Source organism: Epargyreus clarus, unplaced genomic scaffold (assembly GCF_041222505.1).
Source record: "Epargyreus clarus isolate Ecla_fem2 unplaced genomic scaffold, WU_Ecla_fem_2.2 ptg000007l, whole genome shotgun sequence".
Classification (NCBI taxonomy): Eukaryota; Metazoa; Arthropoda; class Insecta; order Lepidoptera; family Hesperiidae; genus Epargyreus; species Epargyreus clarus.
The window spans coordinates 2,582,874-2,600,965 of record NW_027332215.1 but is presented as its reverse complement, the minus strand read 5'-3'; the positions used below and the strand labels follow the sequence as shown (position 1 = coordinate 2,600,965).

Genomic DNA, 18,092 nt, shown 5'->3' with positions numbered 1-18,092 from the left:
ACCTTTGAAGCCATTATTGGAAACTAACCCCTAAGGTGGTAAAAAAGTGATTGATATTGTTTAACATTAGTATTTTGAAGCAAACTCAATATTTTTATTTAGCTTTCTGGATAAAATTAAAGTAAAAATTTCACAATTTTTGGAAACTCTACTTCGGTTTGTTTTGTGCATTACATTTAAAGAATTTTTTATGTTTTTGCAGTCGGGTTTCAGTTGTATTTTTTTTTTTCCTAAACTATGTGCACTTCGTAAACTTTCTGTAAACATGTAATAATCTAGACAACAAGTTAAAAAACGTGAGTAAAAGATATGAGGGATAGTTCATTCTATTCAGAATGAAGTATAGTATCTCAAAGATATTTCAGCACATAAAAAATGCATTTTTTTTCAAACAAAATGATATTTATTAAAATGAATTTAGTTTTTTGTTTATAAATAGATAGAAACCGATTCTCAGACCTACCGAATATGCATATAAAGTTTGTTGAAAATCGGTAAAGCCGTTTCGGAGGAGTACGGTAACTAACATTGTGACACGAGAATTTTATATATAAAATTTAACGCCAGTAAAGTGTCCATGTCATCGCGTGCCGTGATGACATGGACACTTTACTGGCGAAAACACTTTTTAAAACAAGTAATTTAATTAAAAAATCAAAAACACACCTATAACACAACAAAACCTATAATTTCCAAAATCGGCGTTTCATTATTTTTATCCAGAAAGTCAAATACAAAGTTTCATAATAGGTATAGTCCGAAGCTTAGTGCATTAGTGGGAGTGAACACAAAAGTAGAGCCAGATTTAGTATAGAGAGAATTAGAGCTAAGTCTGTAATTTGGAAATTTAACAATGCAGAAAAATGTTAGATTTAACTACTACAAAGTTTATTTTCCTTATATTAAATTTTTAGTCTGTCTTCACTTTTTTTTAGATTCACTTTCATGAATTGTACCAAGTATTAACATATCATTTTTTAGTTAATTTAAAAAAAATATTTGTGATATTTTAAATTACATTTAAAAAAATATGTTTTTGATATTTTAAATTATTACACGCCACATACACGTTAATTTATATTGGATGCCATACTACTTTACTTTGTATGGATGCATTACTAATAAATTGAACACAAATACAAAATATTAAAAATTCAACAATTCTGCTACCGGTACAAGAAGTGAAGAAGATGCACGATTGCCAAAAAGCAGTATAAACCGGTTTAAACTTTAATTTGACTTCACACCTACACTATTCATGTGCACTCACACAAATTCAAAGCTCAGCTTAGGTCTCGTGGACTATACGTCCCGGGATTGTCATTCGTATCAGATTTCAATTCAAACTGTCAAAAATTTAAGCGGCCCCGTGTCAAAAATAATGATTTGATTATTGAATGCAAAATTTAGCATGTTCACGGACAGCACAAGAAATGCGAATCACTGGCGAAGCAAAGGAGTAGAATGAATGATAAGTACATCGAAGGGGGGGCTGCCGAATAAAGTCTTTTTTACGCGGAGAAATTCTCATGGATTCCCTTACGCCCGGGGGAGCGAAGGGATGTGTCGGACTCTTACCGACTAAAACTCCGCGGCGTTCCTCTGCCAGAGGAAAGCCGAATTAAGCCTGGAGCACCCTAACAAAACTTATTTCGCTTCGCAATAACATAGCATGTTGGCATCGCTTTCTTCGACAATAGACATCTAAACATTTAAATGATTAGATATTATACAAAGATATTATTGAAAGTCTCAAATTATAAGAAATCCATCGCTTTTGCAAAAATAACAAGGCATACACCAAATGAAAGATATAAAAAAGTTAATATTATCATTTACACTAAAAGTCAGATCAATGTTTTTAACGTTACGATAATTGCCGAGGCAATTGCTGAATTGGCGCAAAATAATTTCCACTAACTAATATTAACATTGTCGTTAAAATAGCAAGAAATAACGCACAGCGATTCCTGAATTTCAGTACTACACTGAAAGGCAACTCAAATTTAATGTAGGCAAGAATGTGTCAGTGGGTTAACATTGATTCCCTAATTGGAACGTATTGTTTATAGTTATTTAGTACCATTAGACATATAACGTGTTGCATTACAGCGTTGTGTGTTGACAACCTTTGTTAAAGTGAGTGAAGTGAAAAGCAATACTCCCACCCACATGTCATCCACTAACACGTCGGTTTACTACGCCGGCACCCTATGCAAGTACGCAACCGCCCTGTGGCGAGCGTATAATGGATGTCAAAGTGAAAATAATCTCTGTTGCATCTTGAAGTTCTTATGTATCTACGTATCTATAAAATGTATGATATCTTACGTATCTATAAAATGTATGATATAAATGGTCCTTTGGAACGAGCTATTTTAAATGCACAGCTGGAAGATTCCAATATGTAAGCTCTAGAAAAAAAGTTTACATTATTTTATACAGTATTAAAAAGTTTCATAAATTCCATGCAATTGCTTAGCACATATTTATCTAAAAAACATTTGCTCTCATCGTAAATGAATTTAAAGCAGACCTGATCTTGATCAGCAGTGGCAATCACACTATAACCAAAGTCGTGACCACAGGAAGGGGGCAGCTGTCCCCCTCTCGAAGATTTAAAAAATGTTTACCACATATCATTTCTACTGTTAGGCGTAGCTTATAATGACAGGTCAATGGAAATGAAAAACAAATACAAAAAAAAACAGTTTCATATACCAGCTGCCCTCCCCTGGATGATCAGCTGGCGACGTCCTTGTCTATAAATATTTGGATAACCAATATTTTAATAATAAAAATACACATATTTAACCGTATAGACTGACCATAATTACATAAATAATAATATGTACAAAAAAATAATATTCATGCATTAAAAAATATATACTGTCATTGGCTGAACTTTCAAACAGACCATATTAAACCAATTATCTTGGCATTTATCATTAAGTAATAAATTAAAAAAAAATAAGTTGGTTGCTTGTATATCCTATTATTGTATCTTCTAGATAAAGATCCTCGAAATTTAGTAAACTTAGATACAAAGTTGAATTTTTTAAAACAAAAACTATATCATTTCATTTTTTAATCTAAGTCCTAGCCAGAAATCGAATAACATTATATTGAAAAAAATTACAAGGTGCATTATACCACTATCGGATAGTGTCATCGGACTTATTAATTCTAGAAAGTAATGGTATATGACAAATTAAAATGGCTCATTTTGAAGAAAAGACGTTTTTCAAATTAAATTTGCAGATAAGTTTCCGCCATTTGTTAATTATAAAAAATTAACGTCTAGTTCTCCAAGAACATATTTAGTTTTGGTCTAAGATCCGAAGCTAAATCGAACTGGACCGAGCTGATAATAGAATGAAACTCATTTTATAATGAAATTAGTGCATTGGGTAATACATTAAAAATGGGTTTGCTAAAAAAATCCTGGACAGGATAATTTTAATTATATTTTGAAAAATTAAAATTTAATTGAAAATTAAATTTTGCAACATCAAGATAATAAGAAAATTCTATTCTGAGTGAATGTTAAAAACATACAGAATGTGCAGGCTTTGGGTTGCCTATTATTTACGTGGACGAACTACTGGGTTGTCAGGTATAAACAGGTATTTCGCTGGCAACTACTTTCACTCATGATGATAACAGATAAAATTTTATATCAGTAGAAGCGCTGTTTTATTGTGAACACGTTGATATAGGGTTGTCTGGAAAATGAAAATTAATTTTTCAAAAAATAATTAAAATTATCCTGTCCAGGATTTTTTTAGCAAAGCCATTTTTAATGTATTACCCAATGTACTAATTTCGTTATAAAATGAGTTTCATTCTAATATCAGCTCGGTCCAGTTCGATTTAGCTTCGGATCTTCTACTATTTATTTTTCAGCTAATTCAAATGAAATATCTACTTGCTATACGCGGAGTTTCGTCCAATACTGATTCAAAATTGTTTTTAAGAAATATACCTCAAAATGGAAAAATCTTAGTTGCCAGTCTTGTCGTCATGATTTCATAGAATTAGTTTTAGTTTGGCCGCTCAAAGAATGCATTCTTGGCAGATTTTATAAATGTGAAACTAAAGAAGTGAAACTATTTTTTTAATCCGTATGACGTTATTACTATACTATTTTCATTTCTTTATTTTCTCGATGACAGTTCTTTGTAGTGTTGTGACCAAATAAGTAATGATATCGATCGCATATATTTATTATATGTATTTTGAACAAAGAAAACTACAACAAAGCTTACGCTGTAAAAAAAATAAGACAATTTACTGACGTTGATACTGCAAAGGTTGTATGGGTATAATTGCTTGTATCAATTCTAACTTCTGGGTATAACTATAGCGTAAAAACAATGTAAAATAAGATTAATAGGTTCAAAAATATTGTGTACAAAGATATTATTGAAAATTTTAACTATATATATCTATAGGTATATTATCGATTCTAATTATTCATTTAAATTTTTCTTAAGTCACATATTTATTAATCATAATTTATTATTATTATTTTATCTTTAAAATATTCAAAACAAAAATCATACTTATTTTATATTTTATCGTGTAATGACAGATATTGTTGATGTCGATAAACCTGACATCGAAACGATTGTAGAAAGAACAACAATTATTAACTTATAACCCTTTATAGTACGGCTCATACAGTGGCCAGTAAGCTGTTGAGCCTTATGGACATTTACGTTTCCCAATAAAGCACGCTAGCTGTCTAACTGTTGTCTAATAGGCCAGCGTTCAAGTTCCCCTCGCGCCATTTTCCAAGATGGCCTGTGAACTGGCCACCGTGCACCCATACCTGCTTATCTACTATCATCGCGTATCATGCTAACTTAAGTATTACGGTGATAAAAAGAACTGTTTTCTGTAGAAAAGTAAGTAAAACTTATGTAATGTAGTATACACTTTGATATTACGTGCAAACCTACCTGAGTTTGAGATGTCGTACTAAGCATTTATTTTCAAGTTTTACACCGCTCTTGAAGAGCCCCATGTCATGTCCAGAGGGAATACCTCAGGAGGAAATTCATTCCATATTTTGCACGTACGCGGCAAAAATGACCGTGCGCGGCAAAAATGATCTGGTGCCTACATCACCCTTCGGTCATCGTACCACTCGCCGAAGGATGAGGTTCCACATCAACTGGACCCGTGGCCATTCTACACGATTGTAAAAAAAGCGTGGGGTGCTTTTAAAAATATCAAAGTGTCGGTCTGCTCATGTCTGTCAATCACCGTTTCAGGAACCAAAAAGAGGCATGCTTTTGTTCCAACAATTGAAGACCAGCTAATAACTGGTTCGATTATAGATTACTAGTTCTATTATAGACCAATAACTAGTTCTATTATAGATTCCCATTGTAAAGTACTTAACATTATAAAATAAGATCTATTATACTATTACGAGTATTATTTCAATATTCTGCTGACAATAAACCAATACGTTACCTCACACTCAGTGCGACATGCATGTACATTAGTTTACCTACCTCCCTAACTACTGGAAATCCCACGATAAAACTTCTAGCGTAGTTTTAATATACTTTTGGCTATATTTTAGGAAAAAAATGGTCGAAGTTTTTGAAAAAATATTTTGAAAATTTCACTTCCTCTTTTGGACGTGTAGTTTTATTTATTTTTCAAAATCGTTTTTTTTTATTAAAAAGTTCAATCAATTTCCTATACAAACCGCTTAATTAAATACTTTATTTAGTTTTTTTTATTGTACGAAAAAATACTTTAAAAATATCATGATTTCAATTTTCACCATTCTTTAGAAGCTCATAACTCGACAAATAATCACTATATAAAAATAATATTGTATGTTCACATTCCTATCCACTAAGAGTTTAACTGACCCCAATATGAACAAAATTCACAACCTCACTTTTTTTTCCTGTCCGCTTGGCGTGAAATGCCCCTATAACTACCGACATTGTGTATCCCACGCTTTTTTTACAATTAAATATATCTTTTTTTGTTGTTAATACAATTTTTCATTATCATTTTTCAAGTTTATTTTATATTTTTTAGTTTGATTTCTATAAAAGCGTGTACTTTAGTTTTTTAACCGACTTCAAAAAGGAGGTGGTTATCAATTCGGCCGGTATCTTTTCTTTTTTTTTATGTATGTACGAATTACTCCGCCGTTAGTGGACCGATTTTAATAATTCTTTTTTTATTGTAAAGAGACGAGCTGGAAGTTGGTCCCATTTAAATATGGTTAGGATCCATCGATGGGTTCTGGAGAAAATGAGGGGAACTCCTCCACCCATGTAAATATAACAGCCATAACTTCGCCGTTTATGAACCTATTTTAATGCCTTTAATTTCGTGTGTGTACAATTGCTACAAGTTGGTCCCATTTAAATATGATGAGGATCAGAGTGGGTTCTGGAGACAAAATATGTAACTCCTCAACCGATGGGTATTAGGGTTTCTGATTTCCCGGCATATTTTTTTTCCCGGTTCACGGGATTTCCCGACCACATTTTCCCGGGAATTCCCGGGAACTTGGGAAATTTTAAAAACATTATGAATTCTATGTCTCCAACCTTTCTAACACTTATTTCTGGGCATTACCCACTTCTTGCAACTGGGGGAGACCTGGACCGTATTATACTACGCTACTCTGCTATACGGATTCGTGGAAAGACGTACAGATTAGTGGCCGAACCATGTCAAATGTTTTATCCATTATACATATGGCCTCTAACAAGGTTTAACCACTGCTAACCAAGTGCTACAATATCTGAGATCGTCGAATTAACGTGTGATACAAAGCGCAGCAGCGCGCCTAAAATTTATATATTAGCGGTCATCTATATAGTAGTAGGCCGAGAAGTATAATCGTGCTGTTATCTAAACTTTACGGTGCTAGGCTTTTCAGAGATGCCAGATCAACTGTAAGTACATCGAGATTTTAATCTGTGTATAAAGAGCCGCCTTTGTGTTAGTCCGAGTACATAGTAATAGAGTAACTGTAATCCACCCCGGCAACAGATGCACAGTTACCTCCTAAGGACTAAGCTGGAACGCCTTAAATTGTTTGGTTCCCTAACCGCACCCTTCAAACTGGAATAACGCTGCTTTATTACTACTTCCGTCATTAGGTCGAAATAGGAGTAGGTGTGGCGGTGGTACCGCTGGAGTCAACCCACAATGGATTTTACCATCTTTACAATCTACGTGATATCTACAACGCCTCACAACGGACGGGTCTTAAAATGAAGAAAGGGACGAGGAAAACTCATGCCTACGACTCCATGTCACACCCGTATAGGTTGTTGTTGTGCGAATGGGGTTAGTCGAAGAATCCACCTCAGTTAGTTTACGTGCGAAAAAATATGGAGTGCTTTCTTACCCCAAATTGCTCATTGCCTGAATTTGAAAGTATTCGTGCCAGTGATGACTTATGGCGACATGATAAGATCCTTTACTGTAGACTTTAGAAGCCTCAAAGCCGAAAACTCAAAGTCACGGGGAGCTATGCTCGGAGTTAGGTGTAGCTTAGCCAGCTGAAGTGGCGATGACCAGCCACATCACTCAATAGGACCGACCGATATAAACAATGATAGTCTCGCCCTCCAAAGAGTTTAAAAGTAATTAATAAATACAAAACATATACTATTAGTAGTGGTTAGAAAGTCTTCCTCTCAATCGAGGGCTCTGAGTTTAAAATCCACCGCAGGCGGTCCTAAACAAAGTTATGTTCCAGTTTTAACAATGAGTAGTTAAATATCACACGTTTTTCTAGTCAGAGTTGTACGAGGCCTATGCAGTCTTATCAAGACAATAAAATGGATTATAATAATAAAAGATAAACCAAGTATAAATCTGAAGGGATTCGGTATGAAAAGCCATGGCTGCAGCGTCCTTTTTATTTAAAGGGTAAAAGCGGAACCCTATTACTAAACCTCCGTTGTCTGTCCATCTGTCATAAGGCTCTATCTCCTGAACCGTAATAGATAAAAAATTGAAAATTTTACACAGTATTTATAATGGTGGCTGCTATAACAAAAAATACTTAAAATAAAAAAGTTTAAAATGTAATAAATACAAGGAACCGCTATTTTTCGACGTCTTTCGCTTCTATCTATTGAATATAATAGGTAAACTGTTAAAATGTTCATAATGCATTCTTCAATGGCTGCAATAATAACTAATACAGCAAATAAAAGAAATAAAAATGTTGGTGTTACGATACTCTCGGGCTGCGAGTTTGAATTGCACTTGGCCAATTTTATCTACATAATAAGAGGCCTATGTCCAGCAATGTTCCTCAAAAGACTAATGAATGGATGGATAAAATAAGAGAGCATTTAGTGCCTCATTAGGAAATGTATTTCTTACATTGACATTATTCTTAATTTTTTGAACATATTTAATTTCCGTCAGCTTGTAAGCACTACCATTACAATTCAACAATAAATACGATATAGTTGAAACTTCGGTATTAATATGTGCTTAAATGACATATTCTTACGCGATAAGGTCTACTATAACATTGTTAACATGTTCTCATTGAGTATTGCATGTTAAAATAATCATAAATGTTAAAATCTATGAGTAATTTACGATTTTTAAAATTATTTTGGACCTTTGAAATTTCCCGACTTCCCGGGATCCCGGCCCATTTTTCCCGTCCCGAGTCATCGTGTTTTTCCCGGGAATTCCCGACCAGAAACCCTAATGGGTATAATTAAGTTTTGTTTGAAGATATTTGGTGTAGGTTCTAATGAAATTACAAAGCCAGTTCATCATTGACTATTTAAGGAACTGTCGGAAGTCGGCGCTTATATTAGACATGCTGTTTACATCGTTATGCAACGAAATATATTGAGCGCCGACTTCAGAAATATGTACTAAACCAACATTTATTTCAATTATTTTTTACTTTGTAGTGACATAGAAGTCGGTTGTATTTTTTTGTTAAAAAATTTTAAAAATGTATCAGATAGTTGGTCTATTATATTGAAATGTAAATTTGTTAAAAGATGTAAAGGAACCATGAAAAAAAAAGGTATATTTTTAGATTTTTATTTTTTTACTATTTAAAAAATGTACTGGACTATAAGTGTACATTGCGCAAAAAAATATGTCCAGTTAATAGAGATTTCAAAAAGGTACCACACTTACTATTTAAAGTTGAAGAAAAAAAGTTAAGGCCGTTTTTGCATGAAAGGGACTGAAACCCACTAAAACGTAATGATCGAGTTTTTATTTAAATTACGGTTTCTACCGACTCACAACGTGTCAGGCAGTACTAAATCACATTATTACCTAGTTATACACTTAAAAATATCATTATTAATTTGTAAAAAAACAATTAATTAACTAACTAGAAAACAAAGTAATACAATTTATTAAGTCAATTTTTACCTACTTTGAAGTGTCGTTTCGAAGTGAAACTTCGTACATGTATGTAATTTGAATGAAAATACCATAATTTGACATCTTGGAATAGATCTGATGATATATATATATATATTGGCTGAGAATGCTAGCTGTATAGCATTAAGTCCGCCTTTGTGCCTTTACATTTCTGTAAGGTTCATAAAGAATAAATAAATAAATAAATGTCCATATGAACAGCTTGCAATAACTGGTGAAAATTGTGGCCGAGGAACAAGAGTTGCAACCCCGAAATATCCATCAATTTAAATTTTAAATATCAGAACTCAAACTCAAAACTCACTGAAAATAGCAACATGCAAATGTAACATTTCAATGAGCTAATATTGATTATGCCTATTGATTGAAATATTATCAAAAGATGTATGTCCATTTCGTTCAGTGTGCTCGATTTTTTTATATTACTTCTGTAACATAATAGTTCATGTTCAGTTCATGTTACTATATTGGTTGAAAATATTTTTGACACGTATATACACAATACATAGAAGTCTATACAAGAAAAAACAGGTAATATCCTGAGGTAAGGCTTTAACCGGGCAAGCATGAGCAAGGGTGTCTCATACCCTTTTGCAATTAAAAAGTTATGTACTTTATAAAATATTTGTGTGGCAACACGAGCTCAGTGGCTGCAGGATTATGTGGAAGGGATAGTTGCATGATCACATTGGCGCGTAGAGCACTCTCCTGCATATTCATGCACAAACCTGGCTCGGGTATGATAAAACCTGGCTTTTTTTATTTAATTTTAAACAATTTTATTAGATTTTGCGTTTATTTTTTCTTTTTTGCTTATTTTTAACATTTGTGGCACCAAGAATACTTATTACATGTTTTACATTTTAATTTAAAATTGGTATGGGGGCAGCGGAAGACTACATAAATTATGCAAGAAAACAGAAATCATATATGATTTGTCGTAATCAATGATTTTCTGTAACCTCCAATCAAGAAAAAAAGCATATTGAAAAGCAACATGAGTCTACAATGAGTTTTACTGATTTTGACAGTAGTGTTCAGACAGTGGATTTAAAAAGTATGATCAAGACTTCTAGTCATTTTTCAATCTAACATTGAGTAGTAGAATATTACATTCAATAGTTAATTTTTATAAACCTCTAACTTTTGTTCCAATAACAATACAAGAACAAACATGATTAAACAAAGTTGTTATTAGTGTTGTAGCGGATAGCAGTTTGGCTGGGTACTGGATATCCGACCAGCCTAGTGGCCAGATGGCCGGTTATACCGCGGGACTTTGCCAAAATTAGAGGAGAAGAGAGCAAGTCAGCTGTATCTCACAAAACTTTGAAATAACCCGACCTAAAAAACCCTGTATAAAACAGTAAATTCTGATGTAAATCCTAAGATTTACCGAGTGAATGGTCTAAAGTCCGAAATAAACGGTGATCTCAGATCATTTCTATGAGTTGGTAAATGTTAAGATTTGCCGGCAAATCTCAAGATTTAACGGACTTCGGGCTTTTACAGTAACACTTACAGTATCCTGTATACTGTAGGTACAAGGTACAAGGTCAAGCAGGCATTTTAGGCCAAATCCGAAGCTGTAAAGATTAGCGAAAGAAAATTTCTGAATGGAGTACGAGGCTGATTTTGATCAAAATTAAAACTGCCAAATTCCATTAATAAAAATCTATTTGTCCAAGTCCAATCATTTTTAATCCAAGGAGTTTTTCTTGAAAGAAAAAACAGCCTGTATTATTCCACCATTGAATAGTGTTGCTTGTAAGAATTAAATTCGGAGAAATAATTATGGATGACAAATTAAAGGAAAGGCTTATTTTGAAGAATATATTTTTATACTTAACTAATACTTCGATACGTCCATTTGTTAAGGTTTAGTATGAGAAATAGATTGACACCTATGGTCGCACCATTTTTAATATTTTTTTATTAAAAAGTTACAACTGTAATTACCTAATAAGGTATATGAAATAAAGGATTTTGTTTTATTTATTATTATTTAAATACCGCGCAGACTTACACAAATAGCTTGACATTGCATTTTAATAATATGAAAAATAACCTAAATTAACTCGATCATAAAAATATAAATTCTAGGTTAACAAAACATGTCCTGTTGAATGATTTGAAACATTAGGCCACATACATGTGTAATATTTTACATGCGAAATGTTTAATGTATAAATGGCGGGAACTTAGTTGCCAGCATAATATGAAATTTAAGAATTTTCTTAAAAATGAACCTTTTTCTTCAGTTTGTCATTTATAATTACTTCCCAAAACTTGATCCTTATAAGCGACACTATCTGATGGTGGAATAATTGTGACTGCTTCCTTTTTGTTTTCAAAATAAACTCATTCGATTCCACGATGAGGAATAGGTGCTACTATTCAGTATCCGGCCAAATAGTGTTTAGGTAGCCGGATAGGCCGGATACCAGATAGTTGCAGGATATCCATTGCATCACTAGTTGTTATTCATAATTGAAAAACTTATTTTACTTAATGTCTTAAGTAACCTCTTATAAAGTACAATAAACAAAATTTAATAAAAATATATGAGAACTCTGTTTATATATATTAAATTTAGGGTATGTTATGCCCTGCCTGTCATGCCACATTATGTTGTTCCATCATGTTATTCCTGATGTAACATTTTAAGCCTCATGCTGGCTGGGTTAAATACAAATATAAACATCATACTATAGATATATAGATGATATTAAACTTATACAAGGATAATAAAATAATAATCTATATAAATTATGATCAATTCACATTTTCAAATATTTATATTACCTCAAAATCGTTCCATACAGTAACAGTAATAAAAAACAAGGTTTATGGTAGAACAGTAAAATGTGATAATGATAACATAATTGGGATTCAACCCACTTCTTGTGCATCCATTTTTAAGTTTCATAGGTGATGTTATTCATTTTCGTGATTGTGACTGAATTCGAATGTTTTCTCATTTTCATAGCGCGTTTGTTAAATTGTGTGTAGTTGTTAAAGTTTTTGTTTTTTGTTAAATTTGTTAGAGATTTTGTTACTTGTTACTTTATTAAGGTTTTACCATACCTGTAATCGTATTTTGACAATGATATTTCTTTGTTTACATTTGGGACACCTAATTATGAATCAGACTATATAACACCATGGGTCAAATGTACAAGATCTAAAAATATATTTTTTTTAAGTTGCAATAATATAAGTAAACAATACCTTTTGCGCTGCTGACGTTCCTTCTCCTCGAAGAGGCGTGGTATTTCAGGCAGAAAGTTTATGGACAGCGAGCGGTAAAGTTCCTTTTCTGCCTTGCTGGTAGCTTTCCGGAACTTCTCTGTCAGCTTGGTCCAGTCTTCTTCAGTGAAGCATACAACTTGCCACACCCTCTCTGTGCTGTTGTCTTGGAGATAGTCATCCCCGTAAAACCAACTTCTTCGTCTATTACTTTTCTTTCTTTTGCTTTTACCAGGCCTTTTTATGTCCTCTCGATATAGTCTTGTTCCATAGAAGTACCAGTATGCAGAGTCATTGTCGTCCCAGCTGGAATTGATAATCTATTGTATGCAAGGATAAATTCTAATTTTATGAACAAACATAAGAATCTTTAATAAAAATCTTACCCAAGTGGTTCTACTCTTAGGCTCTCCGCCTCGAGATTTTTAAATAAGTCAAGAACATCTTCAGCGTCCAAGCGGAAATCACATAGTGCATACAATATCTCAACCTTACTGCGTAGGGGTAAGAATTGAAAATCAATATCAGTGTTAAATGGATTGTATCGGCCAGTGTTTTGACATTTTTTTCGGAAGAGGCGCCTCAAATACATCTGTAAATTAAGGACATAGTGATCATAATCTGGGTGTCATTATGTGGGAAATATACTTATAAAGGACCCGAGAACTCGCGGTGAATACTATACCTGATAATTAAACGCGGAGATATCATTGTAGCCTAACGAACCCTTCAGGAGGCGCACGATCAGCTCTGTTAACAGAGATTTCCCGGAATGGACGGATCCATCTGTCAACAGAGCCTCTTCCAATTCCTACAAATTTTGTTATTGTTAAAACATAATAACAGTACCTTTTCACATTTAAAGTTCCAAAATCACGGAAATTAACAAAATTTTCAATTATAACTAGGTACTCACTTCGATGTCAAAATCCAGAAGATTGAATGCAGTCCTGAATAGGGAACAAAAGTACGCGATACTTGGGACTTCCCACCATGATTGAATATCCAAAAACCGTGAGAAATTCATTCAGACATCACTTTTCCTGATACAGTCCCGGAAAAATCACCTCACTGATATTCCGTAATACTGGAACTGTCTGTTATATGTATATAAAGAAACATAACCTACAACGTACACTTTTCAATTCTACGTCGTTAAATAACACGAAAAACACTTTTTAATGGATCAGCTCGATATTTTCAACATTTAGATCGACAAAATATACGTTTCTTTTATGTTTTACGATAAAGACACGAATATGCGTTGTGTATTCGGACAAACGCCATAACAGTTTACAAGTTGAACAAATGTATCACTCACAAAATGTAGAAATTACAAAACGTTAAAGTATTATTTAGTAAAGTACTTTTTATTCATTTATAATTTAATATTCAATTATTGCTTATATTTTTTTTGCGTATACTTACTTTTTATGATAAACAAAAATTAAAGGGTCTTGAAATGACTACACTTTCAACGGATGTTAGTTCAGCCATAGCTTCTACATTTTTTGTTTTTATTTGTACCTCGCTTCCTTTATTTATAAATAGCTATAGAATCTGCTCGAGAGGTATTATGTTTTCTCTGACATCGATTTTGTTTCATAATGCGTCCCGCTACGCAATTGCAAAGCAATTTGCAATAAGTAATTATATTACTACATAATTTGTAGCATATTAATATTATTCATTTATAATAATATGATAAAATACTCGAAAAATATTTGGACGCAAACATTTGACTTGTCTTAGAACAATTATAATTATTATATTAAGATTAAGATGAATTATGATTATTATATTAAGATCCCATGATAAAATTGATTGGGTGTAAGTAGGTATAAAGTATTACAAAAAACAATACTTTTTGTAAATGACTTCAGTTTCATTGTGGTTTCATTGCTATCTCGTTATGCATCTCAGACTTTGTTTTCGTGATAAATATAATATGAGAAAAATAAAGATGTTGTCTAAGATCTAAATGCATTTTTATAAACGCAAAATCACGGGATAAAAGCTAGTATGACCTATGATGAGATATGACCTTTCATAAATCAACGCTCCAGGTACCTGGGCACTATATCAATCAATACTAAAAATATAATAATATAGTGATATATGCATGCGCATAGGAGAGATGTAGGGGGTTGCGGGTGCAGAGGTTTCTAGTTTCTCGGAATCGCCCTGTCTCCCTGTTGCCTGGTATTTCTGGGAATTTATAAATCAGAGCTGATGACCTGGGATGACCATGAGGGAGATGACCTAATTTAAGATACGTACATGTTTACATAATATCTATTGGACTTTTTATTGATTGAACTGCTTGTCGAAATGATTGCGATTATGATGTTTCATATCAGTATGTCAGTGACAATGTGACCATCATAATCGTAATATTGAATACACTATTCCGTCCTTACCATAAGGGCACAAGGGGCTCATGCACAGGGTCCTGGACATGAGAGAAACCTCGAAAAGCCAAGATATTCACATAAACGTCACGCCAAGATTTACATTCAACCATGGGCGCCGGCAGGGGGTGCACTTGCACCCCCATGGCGGGAAGAGCATATAGGCGAAGAAATCTTTGAAATTTGTATATTATTATATCACTTAAAATTGTGTATAATCCTTACTAATATTATAAATCCGAAAGTAACTCTGTCTGTCTGTCTGGTTGTCTCTTCTTCACGCCCAAACCACTGAACCGATTTTAATGAAATTTTGTACAAAGATAGTCTGAGACCCGAGGAAGAACATAGGATAGTTTTTATCCCGGAAATTACACGGGAACTAGGGATGGCGATCTAAGATCGATTAATTGGAGAATCGATCTTTTGGACCCAAAACATCGATTATTTTAATCGATATTAAGTGATGATCTTTAGCAAAGTTGAAGGTACGAATTTTCAGTTTTATGTATGTTAGTATGTTATATTATTTTCTTTTAAACGCGGGCGAAGCCGCACGCAAAAACTAGTATGTCTATAAAAGATCGCTAATACTAAACAGGAAATACGTATTCGTCAGCGAAAAATGGCTATGCACCCCCCTGAAAATAATCCTGGCGGCATCCATGTGTCCAAATTGAAATGTCGATCATTCATAACATTAGGGGCCAGGAGCCCCAGCGTTTCTTATGAAGGCCTATTAATACATGAAGTTAATATTCAATCTTAGAATTTCAGTCCTATAAAAAGATAAAGTAGGTACTACTTATCTATGGTAGGTACCTACATTGAGTAGGTAACGTATCTATGTAATATTATAAGCTACCAACTTATAGCTGGTTGCATTATGATGGGGCTAAGTAATGAAGCCTTTATATTATTTTACTTTTTTTGAAAACCTCTTGAGAACCTCCTGTAAGAATATTCAATTCCGATAACAGTCGTAAACCAATCATTTTAGTACTTTTACTACGATTAAATGACGAAGTCGGAGAAGAGTTACGAATTTACTCTTTCACCTACACTGAAATTCGCACCATAAGACCTTCGATAACTAATTAGTGATTGAAGCAACTAACACTACTTGATAAATTAATAGAACGAATACAGGCACCCAAATTATGTTATTCAGGTTTTTATTTACTTTTTATAAACATTTTGTAAACTAAGAAATTTATTATTAATTTATTAAATAAGTCTTTGGTTGAGTGCATCAAAAAGTTTTTTAGATTAGATTCTAAAAATTGAGAACCAGTTCTCACTTCCCAGGCAGATTCCCTAATAATATAAGAAGAAACTAAAGAAAAGGGGCACCTGCCCCTCCTCTAGAACCGCTGCAAAACTCAAAAATTGCTAAACGACTATTAATACTTTTATTACTAAACAATAATTTCATATTTTTTAACGTTTATTTACTGTGGGATCGATTTTCATTTATATAATGCATACTTAAAAAATAATGAATAGGTATAACAAAAAAAATACACTTAATATAATTTTTATGATTTACTAGCTGAGTCGGCAAACGTTGTGTTGCCATATAAATAAAAAATGTTAAGGGTGAATAACTGTTAACACTTAGGGGTATGAAAAAGAGATAGTAGCCGATTCCCAGACCTACTGAATATAAAATTTGGTGGCAATCGGTAAAGCCGTTTCGGAGGAGTACGTTAACTAACAGAATGTGAGACGAGAATTTTATGTATAAGATTTTAAAATAATATGTCATATCAAAACGAAGTGTTTTCTGGCGCTTTTTGTATTTACCTTCCTGCTACACTTACGCCACCATGATTTAACAACTTTTGGAAATGTAGAGATGGTAATCCTTACCTCTACACTCCATTGTTTTACAGTTGGATTGTAGTGGTAAAACTAAACAGAAATAATTTCATATGGGCGGTCTGTTGAAATAGTACATACATTTGTGTGCTTATATTAAAGTTTTGTTGTAAATAAGACGTTATGATACAAAATAGCGCTAGTGTAGCGAAAGGGTATAAGCGGAAGTTGTAGACAGATTAAATAGCAGTGAGTTAAAAAGATAATATAGTGCGACAAACTTATTTGTACGTATTGCGACTTTTGCAAACAGTGGTTTGTTGTCAGTTTCATGACAAATCCATAGATCAGTAAAGATTACTCACTCCTAACAAGAAAATGTACCCAGTTTTGAGAATTGAAATAGTTGCGTAAAAAAGTTATGCCACGTCTCCATGCTAAAATGTCCCTAAAATATTTGAAATAATTATTTATTTATTATGTAAATTACGCAGTATTAGTTATTTATTGGTAAATTTTCTCTAAAAATGTTTTTATTTGTCAAGGATTCAAAAAAATAACTTACTAAAATAAGCCGTTTGTGGCTTCATTCAATTTCAAGGCGGCGAAGTATCTTTACTAATCTATGGACAAATCTTTCCATCTTACCAAGTAATATGTTTTTATTTTTTCCGCTAATTTAATAAAATTACAATTTTAAAGGCCGCCTAAACGGTCAATTATATTATGCAATATTTGGAATTGTTGCGACTTTTTACATTATAAAAGATTACCTAAAAAGCAGCTTAAGTAAACTAGCTACTTAAAATTAAGAATTATTATTGTTTAAAATATTTATTTATAATTTAAAATATTACCAAACAAGTTACCTACATGGAATGGAAATGAGAGATATCTTACGTCATAAAATGGACACGATTGCGCAAAAGCGCCGCCAAGTGAATTGGTGAGAAAAAGTCGGCACGCTATACATACGTATAAATAGTATGTATCTATACGTTTCATATAAAATGCATCGTACCTATAATATCTCATATTTCATTTTTATACTGTGTGGAGACAAAATTACGAGTTATAAAGACGCTTATATTTATTTACTATTTACTATACAAACAGTATTTTATAATTTTATAATCTCCGCTGCTCTGGCTCTGGTGTTGCAAATGTTTATAGGCGACATTG

General features: G+C 32.9%; 1 protein-coding gene across 3 annotated transcripts in view; it reads right to left on the bottom strand.

Moving 5' to 3' along the window:
- Positions 1-13,987, bottom strand: part of LOC140743236 (uncharacterized) — a 32,976-nt gene extending 18,989 nt beyond the window's left edge. For 2 of the 3 annotated variants that reach the window (XM_073074356.1, XM_073074357.1), the window contains exons 1-4: positions 13,595-13,987; positions 13,364-13,489; positions 13,065-13,270; positions 12,661-12,984 (exon numbers count right to left, since the gene is read on the bottom strand). In XM_073074356.1, the coding sequence (XP_072930457.1) occupies positions 12,661-12,984; positions 13,065-13,270; positions 13,364-13,489; positions 13,595-13,705 (767 nt within the window). In that variant the 5' untranslated portion in view covers positions 13,706-13,987. The remainder of the gene's footprint in view (positions 1-12,660; positions 12,985-13,064; positions 13,271-13,363; positions 13,490-13,594) is intronic. The other variant, XM_073074358.1, reaches the window with a different exon arrangement.
- Positions 13,988-18,092: the final 4,105 nt, after the last annotated feature.